The sequence below is a fragment of the Arachis ipaensis genome, chromosome B1 (genome assembly GCF_059453495.1).
Source record: "Arachis ipaensis isolate K30076 ecotype BB chromosome B1, ASM5945349v1, whole genome shotgun sequence".
Classification (NCBI taxonomy): Eukaryota; Viridiplantae; Streptophyta; class Magnoliopsida; order Fabales; family Fabaceae; genus Arachis; species Arachis ipaensis.
In genome coordinates this window covers 138,801,288-138,817,408 of record NC_142436.1, presented here as the reverse complement: position 1 = coordinate 138,817,408, position 16,121 = coordinate 138,801,288, and the positions used below count along the sequence as shown (strand labels likewise).

Below are 16,121 nucleotides of genomic sequence, written 5' to 3'. Positions count from 1 at the left end.
GCAGGCAAAGAACAAAACCAGTCAAGTGCAGGACCATCTAAAAAAGAAGGAAAACATCGGCATAAAATAGGATCAGAGGCACCGTTAACAATCATGATTGATCGGAATTTTTTGACATGTTGTTTTGGGTCTCCCAGCCCGTCATATGGGGTTAATGTGGTCGGTAGAGTGAACTGTCTAGGTAGCTGGAAGTTCATTATCTCAGCTGTGAATGGTCCTACAGAGTTATCTGTATTTTCCCCCTCATCTTCAGGTTGGGCCTCTTCATTCTGTTGTTCCTCATCAGTCCTATGTTGTGGCGTATCAGAAACATGGGTTGGTAGTGATTGCCGTTCATCATTCCCGTGTTGTTCGTGGTTATTATTATTGTGCTCCAGACGAGCGTGTTGTAGTTGCGCAATTTGATTTTGCATTCGCTGATTGTCCTCCGCCATCCGTTGATTTGCTTGTTGAAGCTCGGTTACCATCCTCATGAGCTCGGATGGGGTAGGAGGAGGAGCATCAGCCATAACGAATTCGATGCTTACGCCGAGTAATATATCAAATCGGCCCTCCTTCTAGCGCCAAATGTTCTGACCTGTTAATGCCGAGGTATAACTCGCTCCACGGAAAAGATCGGCAAGCTCCTTGTAGTAGAAGTAGAAAGCACAGCAATGGGAACCGAGGTGGTGGGTACCTGCAAAGGTCCTCCGACGCCCAAGTTAATAAGAGGAATTATGTATATATTTTTCTTAGGAAAAACTCGTTACCTTTTTGGTCTCTGTTCTTTTCCTTTTATCTTGGTTGATTGAGACTGACCGTTTCCATGTAACGTCCGAGAATTAAGTGCGAATCCGACGTTATTAGGAGAGTATGAATGCTGTCTTAATTAGAAAGTTCGGTTATAACCAAAGTTTGAACGTTGCCGAGCTATAAGTCGTAACCGACTTTTACCGTCCATATCAGCAGGCCATTATTTATGTGTAATCTCAATTCTTTACCATTTTTTTCCAAGACCTGCGTCTCTCTGTTTTTCTATTCTACTTCTTAATAATGAATCTATTGTCTATCTATATATCTATATATTCTATTGGAAAAGTCTAAGAGGCCAGCAACTTTGTTAAATTCTGCCTAACATGTAACCAGCAAAGAAAAGTGAGTCATTAGATGAAATCTCACACCAATTTCACACCATTAAAACTATTATTAATGGCTATTTGATGACTATAAATCACAAAAATTACTTGTCCTCTAGCATTCCTCTATTCTATTTCTTATAAATGTGGTCAATAAAGCACTGAATGCCTTCAAATCTTTCCAAGAAACTGTTAATTATTAAAAATAATTATTTAATAATTTAATGAGTAATCCATAAAATAATAGGATCAATACATAAATTAATGATAAATAATAAATTTAAATATTTCACTTATGATAATAACTAGATAACTATAAAAAATAAAATGACAGCATTAATTTTACCTAAGCTATTAAATCTAATTTTATGGTGTGACTTTTTTTTTTACAAATATTGTATAGATTAATGCTTAACTAAAGATATAAGTATAAAGGGTTAATCTTTTACAATTATTAGAGAATATAATTTAATATACTAAGAAAAAAGTTTTAAGTATGATTATTATTACATAATTATAATATTTTTAAAAATCATTAATCAATACATAGACAAAAAATTAATTTAAATTAAACAAAATTAATTTATTTATTCTAATCGAATCAAATAATTAATATAATTGATTGATTATAGTTAATGTGGTCAAATAAAATATTAAATAATTTAATATTTTTTCAATCAAATTAAATAAATAATTAATTATAACACTCTTAAAAATTAATAATCAGAATATATAAGACAAAAATTTAATATAAATTAAAACAAAATCAATTCATTTATTCCAATTAAATTATATAATTAATGAAATTGTCAATTATAGTTAATATAGTCAAATAAAATATTAAGTAATTTGATATTTATTTCGATCTAATCAAATAAATAATTAATTATTTAACGCATTTAAACGAATCAAATCGATAAATACCTTTAAGAATATGTCATACCAATTACGTTATTAATTGAAGATCCTAATAATTTATTCTTTGAAAACTTAATGTGAGAGCATATTTAATAGAGTGGTTTTATAGTATATTTTTAATACTTTTAAAAAGTAAATTCATTTAGAATTAAAATTTATATTAAAATTAATTGATAAAATAAAACTGATCAAGAGATACAATATTACATTATTATCTTGATAGAAAACTAATCAAATTTTTTTGTTCGTATAATTATGCTAATGAAATAATTAAAAATAATATAAAATTATAATTAAATTAAGATTAAATATTAAAATAATAAATTTTATTTTTAATTTTAAATTATTATTTATAATATATAATTTAATAAATGTTTATATATTATTTTATAAAATTTAAAATAGAATTAAAATTAAAACTAGTATTGGAGATGTTTTGATGTCAATAAATCTTATCCTATGTTACGTAATCTTAAGGGTTCGCGGCATTTGACTTGACTTTAATATATATAGACCGGATCCTAGTATATACTCCGTTCGTATTCTCACTTAACATTTTCCAATGTAGAATGTTACAATCTTTCTTTGCAAATGATTGATACGTACAACCAATAAGAGCACATAGCCAGGGTGATGTTACTTACATGAACCAACCACGATACGGGTAATATTAAAACTTCAAAGTCCACATCTATGAAGTTTCTTGGTTGAGGAGTTTACGGTTTAGTTTGTTTAACTTAAGCCAGTCAACTCAAGACTTTTTCTCATCAACTTAATCAATCAATCGTCACTAGCTAGTTTACTAGTCTTAATAAAGCATAGAGCACGAAAGCCTGAAGCTGCTCTATTAAGAAGTGTACGGTCAACTCTTGTTTTCGTGTTTATTACGTATTTACCCTCGGCTACTCAAGAATTCATCAGCTATAGATGCATTTCTGTGTTTCAATTTTTTGGACCATATAAAATATCTGATCATGTCATCAGTTACAAGATCCGTAGAAACGGACTATGACGATGAAGAAGAAGAAAGTTTCCCTGCGTGCAGCTGCAGTAGCTTTATGGCTAAGGGGTTCAAGAGAAACCAAGTGTATGATTGCAGCAGTGAGATAGGAGAGGAGGAGGAAGAAGATTACTATTATTCAGAGGAATTGTTTGAGATCAAGCTGATGAGGGAGGCTTTGGATACCATAACAGAAGAAGAAGAAGACGAGATGAGCACTGTCTTCTCTCTCGATTTTCATAAATGCGATGAAGAGGAAGAGAACTTGGTATATGTGGCAGTTGGAGAGGATGATTCAAGCATGGAAGTGTTATCATGGGCGTTGAAGCACGCCGTGACACCCTCCACCACCACCCTCTATCTCATACACGTTTTCCCTATCATCAAGTTCATTCCAAGTCCACGTAAGCAGCCATCGATCTAACCATTTTCGCACTTAATTTCAATTGAGAAATGCTATTGTTTTTGTTATTCACTTGGCCATTAACTCAATTCTTTTAATATAGTAATTCTACAACATACTTTATTACATATCTTTAAATATTGATAGCTAACTAATGGCTGAAAACAATAAATTCTGATGGCTCTCTAGCAATCTTTGTTTCCATTCCTACCAATTAATTAAAGTACTTGAATGTTCACTAATAACAGTTGGAAAATTTCCAAGGAGTCATGTAAACAGAGAGTATGTTAACCACTTCTTGACTCAAGAGAAAGACAAAAGGAAATTGCTGCTTAAGAAATTCATTGACCTATGCATTCATTACAAGGTAAATGGATCCCTGACTCCTCACCTACCTAGTAACATTAAATCATTAACCAATATATTAAAACATACAGGTTAAGGCGGAGATTATGCTGATAGAGGGCGACAAGGTTGCTGAAGCCATCGTTGACCTTGTTGGGACACATGATGTAAGGAAACTGGTAATTGGGACAAACAGATCTAATTTAAGGTACACCAATTTAGAGAGAGAGAGAGAGAGAGAGAGAGAGAGAGAGAGAGAGAGAGAGAGAGAGAGAGAGAGAGAGAGAGAGAGAGTATATTAATTAATAATGATAGCAAGCATTATATTTTAATTTACTAATAATTACTTTGTGGTATTTGAATGATGTAACAGAAAATCAAGGAGTGGCATAGCGGACAAGGTACTCAAGAATGCACAGGAAACCTGTGATGTTAAAATCATATGCCAAGGAAGGGAAGTCATGGACAAAATGATTATCCGCAACTCAAATTCATCACGCTCCAGAGACAGCACCACTAGCTCACAGTCACAGTCACAGGATGAAGATGAACCCCGCAGCAGCATTGTCCCTCTTCCGCGTTTTGTGCCCAATCCCATTCCTAATTGGTTATTTAGGCTTTGATTTTTATCACCTCAATAACATGACCAAACATTAAATGTGTAAAGAAAGAAAACAAAAATTGTGTATATCTTTTTGTACTATGATATATTAAATTACTTATTACTTATAGAAATAAAGAATGGTAGTACTCTTCTGAACTTTATAATTCTTTTCTCGAAACCCTTACGGTGATTTCAAAATTCCGTAACTTTTTTGTCCGTAACTTTTTTCAGATCTAAATCCAACTCATTTTTTATACTATTTAACCCAAGGATTGAAGGGGAGTCAACACCTTCCAACACATTACATCACATTAGTTTTAGTTTAGTTTAGTTTTGGAGAGAAAGTTAGTTTTTAAAGAGAGAAGCTCTCTCTTCTCTCTAGAATTAGGATTAGGTTATATCTAGATTAAAATTTCTTAGATTTAGGTTAATTTCATGCTTTGATTCACTTTTCCTTTTATAATTCTTGTTCTTCTACATCTTTTCTTTCTAGTTTAGCATTTAATTCTTGTAATTCTCTACTTTTATGTTGATGCACTCTTGTTCCTCTTATTTCTCTTTTAATGCAATTTATGATTCATGTTTCTTTATTGTTGAATTGCTTTGTTGTTGTTTAATTCCTTGCAATTGAGTAGTGTAGATTTACTTTTCTTGCAATATGATTTCACTTTTCTTTTATGCCTTCCAAGTGTTTGCTAAAATGCTTGGAAGGATGTTAGAGTAGATTTTTGTGTTCTTGACTTGGGAAGGTAACCTAGGAATTCTTGAGTCACTAATGTCCAAGTGATTGATAATTAGTAGCCATTGACTCTAGCTTTCATTAATTCAATTAGTGAGTGGCTAGGACTTATGAACTTGAATTGATATAGCTCATTTGACTTTCCTTTACTTGTTAGAAGATGACTTAATGGGATTGATCCTTGCAACTATCATGTTGTGGGTAGTGATAAGAATAGAGATCCTTATTTGCTAGGATTTTATTACTGCTTTCTAATTGCAAATCATGTTTATGTTTTGCCCACGTGAAGAGAAAGAAACTCATGCTTTTGAAATTAATCCTTTTGAAATTAATTTCAAGTTCTGCATATTATCAAGACTATAATTTTCAGCTTCATCATTAAACCATAACATATAGTTTATAAACTTAAACGCATGTAACTCTTATATTCTATGCATTATTATACTTCATCAAGGTGCTATAGCAATTAACTCCTTGAGTTGATTTATCAGGTTGGAATATGTGGAGAGCATAGTGGGAGCCATCTTCTGTTGCATTCTTTGCTCAAATTGGTCTTGACTATGTCTCATACCCTCTTTTTAGCAAAGTCATGTAAAATATTTACTAAGATTTGCGTGGCCCCTGTTTCAGGAAACATGATTTTTGAGTTTTAAACCTTATTTTAAACTTCTAAACCTCTATTTTCATTCCTTTAGTCATGAATAATAGTATTAAACCTGATAATCAGATGAAACTAGGAAATGGGGATAACTTGGAGGTGAAGTAAAGCAGAAAAGTGATGAATTGATTATGAAATGTTACGGATGGTCATGTATGATACTTGGCTTGATAATCAAATGAATGATCATGTATGATACTTGGCTTGAATGATTAAGTGGTCTGAGATATGAGATTCACTGGATAAAGTACCGTGGCTTGCCACCACGTGTACCAGGTTGAAAACTCGATACTCAGTTGACCCTACGACGTAAGGGTGACCGAGCACTTATAAATTCCCAGGAATGGTATACTCATTGAGCGATTTAATATATGTTTGAGAAAAAGCTATGCATAGACTCATGGGGATGCACGTCGGGGGACAGTCCAATTGTTTAGCAAACCGGACTTGTCGGGTTGGCTGTATAACCGACAGATGAGCTCATTAGCCATAGGACAGGCATGTATCATGTGCATATTACTTGAATTACTTGTTTGTGCTCTAACTGGGTTTGCCTAAGCGCATTTACTATGTTAAGTGTATATTTGCTACCTGTAGTACTTGTATCCTTCTTGTGTTTGTTTTTATCTGTTTATTTGTCTGTGAAATGCTGGCGGAGATGGAGGTATAGAGGAATGGCAGTATGGGACTTAGATTTAAGATTAAGTTAAGTTAGGCTTAGATACTCTTAGAGAACCACCTTTTATAGCTTCTGATTAATACTTTAAGCTATATAATCTTAGTGTCGGCGTTCTAGGATCGCCTCTGGCATTCCTAGAACCTTATATATTATGTGTGTGGCACTTTTACCATACGGAGAACCTCTGGTTCTCACCCCATACTATGTTGTTGTTTTCAGATGTAGGTCGAGAGGCATCTCGTTAGGCGTCTGGACACCTGAAGCGAAGTGGTTACTGGATTATTTTGTTGTACAGTGATGTATATATATGTACTTAACTTTCATGCCTGCGTACGCGAGCAAGTGCTACATGACGCGGAGCTTTCTTCTCTAGGGGACTCGCGTACGCGGACAGAGGTCGCGTACGTGAGTTGGGTAAATTACACCCCTGCGTACGTGAGATAAGGCATGTGTACGCGGCCATTCAATACTATTCAGCATACTTGCGTACGCGAGACACCCTGTTTTGAGAAAAGTGCTTTTGTTTGTGATTTTCAACCTATTTTATAGCCTCTAAACCTCTACTTTTTCTCCCTGAGGCCCTAATACTTAGTTTTAATCTTGGTGAAATGGGAGAACCTTGAGAGAGTGTTAACTCGGTGGTGAAAAAAGGTTTTAAAATAATGTATTGGGGTTAGGAAGTGAAGAAATAATGATGATAATGTTATGAATAATGACAAAATTAATATGTAGTGATGATAACGTTGAATGAGCTGAGATGAAATGAGATTGATATTGACATTGATGATTTATGATTGAACGATCACATGCTTTGTGTGTTTTGAGATTCTTGAGACATTCGTTGACCCCCTGTATGTAAGATGTGACTGGACACTTTAACTTCCCGGGTTCTCCCATGGGCATGCACATATATATATATGATTTGAGCTTGGAATGTTGTCTCCCCCATGTCAGCTAGGAATTTGTCCCATGGATATTTTTGAGCTTGGGGATGCACGTACAGAAGGACTGTCCATGGTTAGCATCCAGGACATGTCAGGCTAGCTATATAATCGACAGATGATATCATCAGTCATAGGACATGCATATGTCATATGAATTTGAATGATTTGCTTAAGTGTGCATTATCTTGGATTGCCTGATTTTTTACTTATGTCAAATTGCTATTTGCCTAGTTGCCGTACATGTACTCTATATGTGTTTGCTTTGCCTGCATTGATTGTGTTTGAACAACTGAGAGGCCCCTCGTATGGAAGAGGTATGGCGAGGGGAGTTCCACCGGTGTTTCGGAGGGTTGGAGGAGGTAAAAGTGAAGTGTTAAGTTAGGATTAGATTCGGAATTTGAGAACCTTAGGCAGTTTACAAAATTTCTGGTTTAGTTTATTCCTTAAGTTTAAATCTGAGTGTCGGTATTCTTGGATTGCCTCTGGCTTTCCCGGGACCTTATATATTATGTATGTGAGCACCTTTACCATGCTGAGAACCACCAGTTCTCATTCCATACAAATGTTGTTGTTTTCATATGTAGGTCGAGATGCACCTCGCTGAGCATCTGGAGTTTCCTAAGCAAGCAGAGTTGGTTCTTTTGGTGATTCTACTTTTTGTCTTAGGCTATGTTATATATGTACCTAGACTCTCCTTTTATGTATTTTGGATATTGTACCTCTTAGAGGATACTTCAGAGAAACAAATGTCAGTTGTGCTTTGGGATATTTGGGGTGTTTATATATATATGTATACGATATTCTCCGGCCGGCCTTGGGTTTCCAGGTCAAGCCTAGAGCTTGATACTCTGTATTTTGGCACTCTACTCTTTATGTGTCTTTAGTTATGCTTTGGGTTTATCCAGTTTTATGTTTTCGAGTGTGATGCGCTTTTCTTTTTACGGTTTTTGTTTAAACTTTCCTTCAAGGCTCCTCGATATGTATTTCTTTCAACTATTATGGCGTATATATTTTATTTTTAGAGGTCGTAATACCTCACCATCTCCGTTTTACGAACTTAAGCGTAAAGTTCTGTGTGGTAGGGTGTTATACTTTCCAGAGAAAAATTTTAATTTTGGGCTGGCAGTTTAACTTCCAGATTTCTCTCCTTCTGCATTGTTCCGATAAGAACTCAGCTGGTGCATGGTAGAACTGAAAGGCCAAGGTATATCTAGAGGCAACCATGTAGCATTTACTCTTTTCCTTATTCCAGGTAAGAATATCTTCTGCTTCTCTAATGCTTGTGTTTATAATTGCCTGTGCTACTTTGTGTGTGAATCTTGAGCTGATTAGCTCTTGATTCCAATTTTGAACTGGTACGAGTAGTTCAAAAACCCCAACCGGGTGATTGTGTGAACTGTTGAGAATATGAATTTTATTTAGTTGAATTTACTTTATCCAATTATCCTCTAAGATTTTAATTGAATGTCCCTTTCCAATCTTCCAAAAAATGTCTTTCTCCAAAAATTTTCTACCCTCCAAAACACTTTTTCAACCCCAAGATGGATTATTACCTATTTCTGCACGTAGGAAGGTTGAAATTTTAAACTATCTGCTTTGATAGACCTTGTAAATTAGAGAGTGAAGCCGAAAGATCAACCTCCATCCCTGTTTTCCTAATATAGCCAAGTTAAAGCCTGAGATCCTTAAAAATCAAACCATCTTGGTTCTTTGGTCTACAAGTAATCCGCCAATTAATCCACTGCATCTTCCTTTCTGCGTTCCTTTGGCCCCAAAAAAATTTCATTATTGACTTTTGGATGTCATCTAATAGTGTCTCAGGGAGCTTAAAGCAACTCAATGTGTAGATAGGCACTACAGTTGCCACTGCTTTTATTAAAATCTCTCTGCCACTAGCTGAAAGCAATGCTCGCTTCCAGTGCTGTAGTTTTTGCAAAACCTTGTCTTTGACAAAATTAAACGTCTCCTTTTTTGATATATTGACCACTGTTGGAAGGCCTAAATATTTGTTCTGGCAACCAATATATGGTACAGACAACAGGGCAGCCAGCTGATCACGGATTGATAGAGGAGTGTTCTTACTAAAGAAAACATAAGACTTATCTAAATTTATCACCTGACCACCCACTTCTTCATAGGCTTTTAACAACTTTAGTAAACTTTTGCAATCTTCCATTGTTGCCTTGCTAAACAAATAGAATCATTCGCAAAGAATAAATGACTAATCTTAGGGCATCTGAGGTTCAGTCTCAAACCAGAAAACTCTAGCCTCTGTTCTCCTTTGTGGAGTAGATGGAAAAAACCCTCTGCATAGAACAAAAATAGATAGGGGGAGAGAGGATCACCCTGGCGTAATCCTTTACATGGTTTGAAAAAATCATGAGGTTGACCTTCCACAGTAATGGAGTAAGAAACAGTCGTCACACACTCTTTGATCCAGTCCATCCACTTTTTGCAAAATCCCATCTTGTTCATAATCTCCCACACAAAAGTTCACTCAACCCTGTCATAAGCCTTGCTCATATCAAGTTTCAGAGCCAATTCATAGTTTTCATAACTCTTATTCTTCAGAAAATGCATAAACTCATGCGTAATTCATTACATGTTATAGTCTTTGCCCCAAAATCTTTGAAATGATTTTATAGAAAACACTACTAAGGCTGATTGGTCTAATGTGCTTCATAGTGTTAGCATTTCTATTTTTTGAAATAAAACAAATATTTGTATGATTGAAAGCTTTCAACAATTTACCTCTTGAGAAGAAACTCTTAACTACACTAATTACATCCTTCTTAACTAGTTCCCAATAAAATTGGAAAAACTTTCCTATAAACCCATCATCTCTCGGAGCTGAAAACGGATTAATAGAAAACATTGCTGCTTTAATCTTACTGTCTGTTACTGTTCTAGTGAGCATTCGGTTTGTGCGAGCATCCACCTTCGTAGGAATTTCTTCTAGAACTTCCATAGGCTCCCTTGGATTATCAGAAGTAAATAGATTAACAAAATATTCTTAAGCTACAGCCGCAATACCCTATTGATCAGAGGCCACATTACCACTTCCATCAACGAGTTCTTGGATTTTATTCCTCTGGCATCTTGACTAAAATTTTGGGTGAAAGAACTTTGTGTTTTTGTCACCCCAATTTAGCCATTGCACCCGAGATTTTTCCTTCCAAAATCGTTCTTCCTACTCCAAGTTATTTTCTAACTCAGCTTCCAAAATTCTGGTTACTGTGCCACATGCATCTACTCCTTTTTCCTTTTTCTTCTTCCAATTTTCCCTGCACATTTTAGATCTGCTGTTTTGAGCTTGAAGCTACTGATTTTTTCCATCCAACCAATTTATGCTGCAATGTTTTAGTTTTGTAGCCAATTTAAACATGGGTGAGCCCACTACTTCCAATTCCCAAGCATGTTTAACAATTTCCGATACCTCTTCTTTATCGCACCAACGCTTCTGGAACCTGAATATTCTTCTTGACCTTCTTTCTTCTTTTTCTAAATTAATGAGCAAGGGAAAGTGATCAGATCCTATACCATCTAAATGAGACACAAAACCGTTTGGATATTCTGCTCCCTATTCTGTCGAAATAAGTACTTTGTCTAGTCTTTCCTAAATAAAATTGCCTCCGAATTGTCTATTATTCCATGTGAACTTCTTGCCTTCATATCCAGATCCACCAACTCAGCTTCATTAATAAAATCATTGAATTTTTGAATGGATAAAGATGATTTCATCCTCCCTCCCTCCTTCTCATGGTGGGCCTTTATAGCATTAAAGTCTCCTATCACCAATTGATGCTCTCTCGAACTATTCATGACCTGAAGTAACTGTCCGAACTGAGCTTCTCTAATAGCTTCATCTGTGTGGAAGTGCACAGTAAAAATTTTCCATGTCTTTGCATTTTGACCATCCTCCCATGCAAAGTGCACAAGAAAAGACTCAAAAGCTCTGATTTGCACCTTCGTTTTCTCCTTCCAAGCAACCATTAACCCTCCTATCTGTCCAATCGGGTCCATGTAAAACAAATTCGAGAAACCAACATCCTTAATCACCCTCTCCACATGGGAGGTATTGTTTTTGGTTTCACAGAGAAACAATACCTCGAGGGAATGGGATTTAACAATCCCTTTAATGTTGTGAACTGTATGGAATTTTTCCAAACTTCGACAGTTCCACATTATCATCTTCATGGATCCTTGGGTGCCAATTGTTAGGTGGCACCCTCCCCCTTCTCAGTTTGACTTGTTTCTATCGAACAATGCTTCTTACTTGCTGTCATATCCTCCTTTTTCCTCTGTTCTCCTTTTAACCCCTTGTCACCTTATTACCCATTTTACCTATTCTTGCCATCTGCTTCAATCGCAACTTGCATTTCCCTTTAGTCTCAAGTGCACTGGCCAAAGCATTAAAGGAAAATATGTCGTCTGAGGTAAAATTCTGTTCTGAATTTTCTTCTCTATTCTCCATCTGTATTGCCTTCTTAGTTTTATATTTCTTCTCGAGGACCAAAATTCTCCTCTCCTCCTTCTGTGTCGCACACTCCATCTCATTGTACTCAACTCTTTTTGTGTGTTAACCTCATTAACCGAGAGACTTGCAAAGCTTTTAATCAGGCTTAACGGAGTTGCCTTTCTATTTCTTTGGTATTCTTCTCTGGCTGCTGATCAGGATTTGGATTCCTTCTCTTCTCCTTTCAACACATTCTTATATTTATTATATAAATCAATATTTACTTCATATTTTCTTTATCTCCTCTCACATAATCTCATACCTTTTTCACTTTCTCCTTTTTTTTTTCATTCTTACTAATTTTTTGTACAATAGGAATTTGATTGATGACCATAATTTTTATTTTTATTTTTTTAATTTGCTAAACGTATGTATCAGGTGATTGTGTGATTGTATGCATTAGTTTTTCAATTTCTTTGTGTAATTGTATCATAAGTTATACAGTATTTTTGTCGCGTATATATCACTTCTTTTTTTTTTAACAATTTACATTTTTCTTAATATTATTTAATTGTAATAATATTGATGAAAATACATGTTGTCATGAATCATGAAGAATCAAATTAGAAAATTGAATGCTGGTTTTAATTATCAAAACATTAATAATATTCATACTTGTATTTTATCGAATTGTTTCATCATTGTACCATAGTATTTAAATATAACCCAAAAAAAGAAAAAATAAACAAAAAATTATTTAAAAAAATAAAAAAATAATTATATAAAATCAAGTGAATAAACCTCAATTAAATATTTTTTTATTTATAGTTTAATTTATGCATAATTTTATTTTTTATAATTATTAAATTTTGAATTAATTTTTTTATTTTAAATTGTCATTTATCATCAACCGTTATAAAATTTAAATTAATTTTGATATGCTACTAAACAAAATTTTAACCTTCTTAATCAATTAAATCTAATTCATATTATTATTCAATTGAATTATAAAATAACGGTTAAACGCAATTATTATCTATATTAAAACATTTTTTTGTATTTCTTTTTTTTGAATAATAATATTATTAAATCATATATAAATTTCCAAATTAAATAAATATAGTATAATATTTTTACAAATTAACTTATAAGTTTAATATTAATTTACATATTATCTAATATATCCCTAACTAATATATATAACATTTTAAATTTATACTATATAATATGATCAATTTAGCTCTCCGCACATCGTGCCTTCATGCTGGTCTTAATCTAGTTTTGTTTTAATTTTGTTCTAAAAATTTTTAATTTGCATCAAATATACTTTTGGCGGCTAATTTTTAAAAATTTTAAAACTAATTTAGCAATAATTTCACAAGAACAACATTTAACATAAACAAATCAGACATAATGGAATTACAAAAAAAGATCAGATATATATCATGCATTGTTGCTGAATTTATAAACTTAAAAAAAATTTAACTGAGGTATACTTCAGAATTAAAATTGAAACAAAATAAAACTTAATAGTATTTTTAATATTTTCAACAATTTAAGAAAAAAATTTATATTTTTCTCGTTAAATAATTAATTGAACTAATAGTTTAAAATTTAGTTTAGAAATTTTGATTGGAGTCATATTTATAATATTATCCATTCATTACATTATTGATTAGACTAAGAAAATAATAAGAATGATGAAGGAAAAATAATCTTAGTGCGGGTTACCAAAAATTCAAATCAAGTTTCTAAATTATTGAAGGAAAATAACAATGTTATTTTTAAATTTTTTTTATCTCACTCCTCACATGATTTCTTCAATATATGTTCGTATGACTTTAGAGAGAAAAGTAACATTATCAAAATAGGTCATTTTCCTAAACAAAAGACACCAAAAAAAAAAGTAGACACAAAAAAAAAAAAGCTAATATGATGGTCAGTTTTAACTGAGGTGCTATTGCCAATGAGCCTTAGCTCACACGACATTCCACCCCCTCCCCATCCAAAAGGTCTCGGGCTCAACTGTAAACCCCGGTTAAATTAGTAGATAATTAGTTAATAAATTATTTTTTAATAAGGAGGATTATAAATGCGAATATTATATCAAAATAGGGTAGAGCTCATCGAAACGAGAATTTTCACACTAATTTTGAAGAAAACGGTCCAAGAATGGACCGAACCGGTTGAACCGGGCTGTCGGTTCAACCGGACCAGCCCATTAAAAAGAGCCACGGGCTCATTTTCTCTTCATTTCCCTCAGCGACGCAGCAAGCCTCCCAGGAAAGAGAAGAAGAGAAATTCGTTTACGTGAAATTCAATTTCCCGTAACTCCTCCGTTCGAGCTCCGATCGCCGCACCGTTTGCGGCCACGCGTTCACCGCGTCGAGCTCTACATTTCTACCGGAACAATTTCATAGGTAACTTGATATTTCACTCTCAGCTTCATCTTCCCCCAATTTTCGAATTTTAAGTGGGAATATTGAATTTCTTTGATTTCTGATGTTTTAGGATCCAATTAGCTTGAGAGAAACGTTCACTCTTGCTTATGTGAAAACTTAGGCTAGATGACCATTGGATAAGTTGGAATGCAGGTGTATGTTTAATGTTTAGTAATTTATCGATGAATATATTTGGTTGAAGTTTATTGGATAATTAGTTTTTAATTTTGGATGGTGAATGTTGTTATGTTAATTTGGAGAGAATTATGGTTGAATATTATTGTTGATTAACTAATGATTTGGTGAATTATTGATTTGAGGTATAACTATTGTGGAGGTTGTTGTGATAATGAGGTATTTTGTGTTAAAAGCCTAGGATTTGTGAACTATGATCCTTAGTTGAATTTTGGTTGTTGGATTTGAATATTGTATGAGTTTAATTGTTGATTTGAAGTAGATTTATTGTGGTGATTGTTATGATGATGAGGAAGGGTATGTTGAATTGAAAAGAAAGCAGGTTTGGACCCGAAAAGGGTGGCAAAGTCCGAGTTTTAGAGGAGATGCTGCCGAAATTTTATAAAAAATTAGAGATTTTATTTAGATGATTATTTAAAAGAGATTTAGATTTAAAGGTTATATGGTTTGATTTTGAGTTATTAAGATAGTGAGTATGTTTTAAGTTTGAAGTTTGATTCTTAGAAAAGAATGAATTATGTTTTGAATTGAAACTATTGATGGATGGAATGGGAGGTGATATAATGAAGGATAAGGATTGAATATGTTTAATGTATGATGATGAATGAGATGCAATTGGGAATGATGTGGATGTTGATGAATTATAATTGAATTATTTATATGGCTTATGAATTTGAATAATCTGAGATACGAGATTCCTTGGATTAAGTGCCGTGGCTTGCCACCACGTGTACCAGGTTGAAAACTCGATACTCTGTTGACCCTACGACGTAAGTGTGACCGGGCACTATATAAATTCCCGGGAATGTTACCCCCATTGAGCAATATTGATTATTTGAGAAAAATCTATGCATAGACTCTTGGGGATGCACGTCGGGGGACAGTCTAAGGACAATTCAGACTTGTCGGGTTGGCTGGATAACCGACAGATGAGCCTCATCAGCCATAGGACAGGCATGCATCATATGCATATTACTTGAATTACTTGCTTGTGCTCTAATTGGGTGTGCCTATCTGTATTTGCCATGCTAAATGTGTATTTGTTACCTGCAGTAGTTGTAACTTTCTTGTGTTTGCCTTTATCTGTTTATTTGTCTGTGAAAATGCATGATGGAATTGGAGGTATGGAGGAATGGCAGTATAAGACTTAGATTTAAGGTTAAGTTAAGTTAGGATTAAATATTTCTAGGAAACCACCTTTTATGGCTTCTGTTTAATACTTTAAGCTCTACAATCTGAGTGTCGGCGTTCTAGGATTGCCTCTGGCATTCCCAGGACCTTATATATTATGTGTGTGGCACCTTTACCATACTGAGAACCTCCGGTTCTCATTCCATACTATGTTGTTAATTTTCAGATGCAGGTCGAGAGGCATCTCGTTAGGCGTCTGGACTCTTGAAGCGGAGTGGTTACTGGGATATTTTGTTATGCTATGATGTATATATATGTACTTAGTTTTCTCTCCGCATGACTTATTCTTTTTGATCCTCTTAGAGGTTTATGGAGAGGCAGGATTGTGTATATGTACTTTTGGGTTTTGGATATGTATGTATATATATGTGTAAATATTCTCCGGCCAGTCTTGACTTCGCAGGCTGAGTTAGGAGCTTGATATTTTGTATCT

General features: G+C 34.0%; 1 protein-coding gene across 1 annotated transcript; it reads left to right on the top strand.

The window, feature by feature from the left end:
• The first annotated feature begins 2,559 nt into the window (after window positions 1-2,559).
• Window positions 2,560-4,546, top strand: LOC107619808 (uncharacterized). The gene is made up of 4 exons (XM_016322093.3): window positions 2,560-3,437; window positions 3,685-3,803; window positions 3,874-3,989; window positions 4,155-4,546. The coding sequence occupies exons 1-4, from the start codon at window positions 3,008-3,010 to the stop codon at window positions 4,402-4,404; spliced, it is 915 nt and encodes a 304-aa protein (XP_016177579.1). The 5' UTR covers window positions 2,560-3,007; the 3' UTR covers window positions 4,405-4,546.
• Window positions 4,547-16,121: the final 11,575 nt, after the last annotated feature.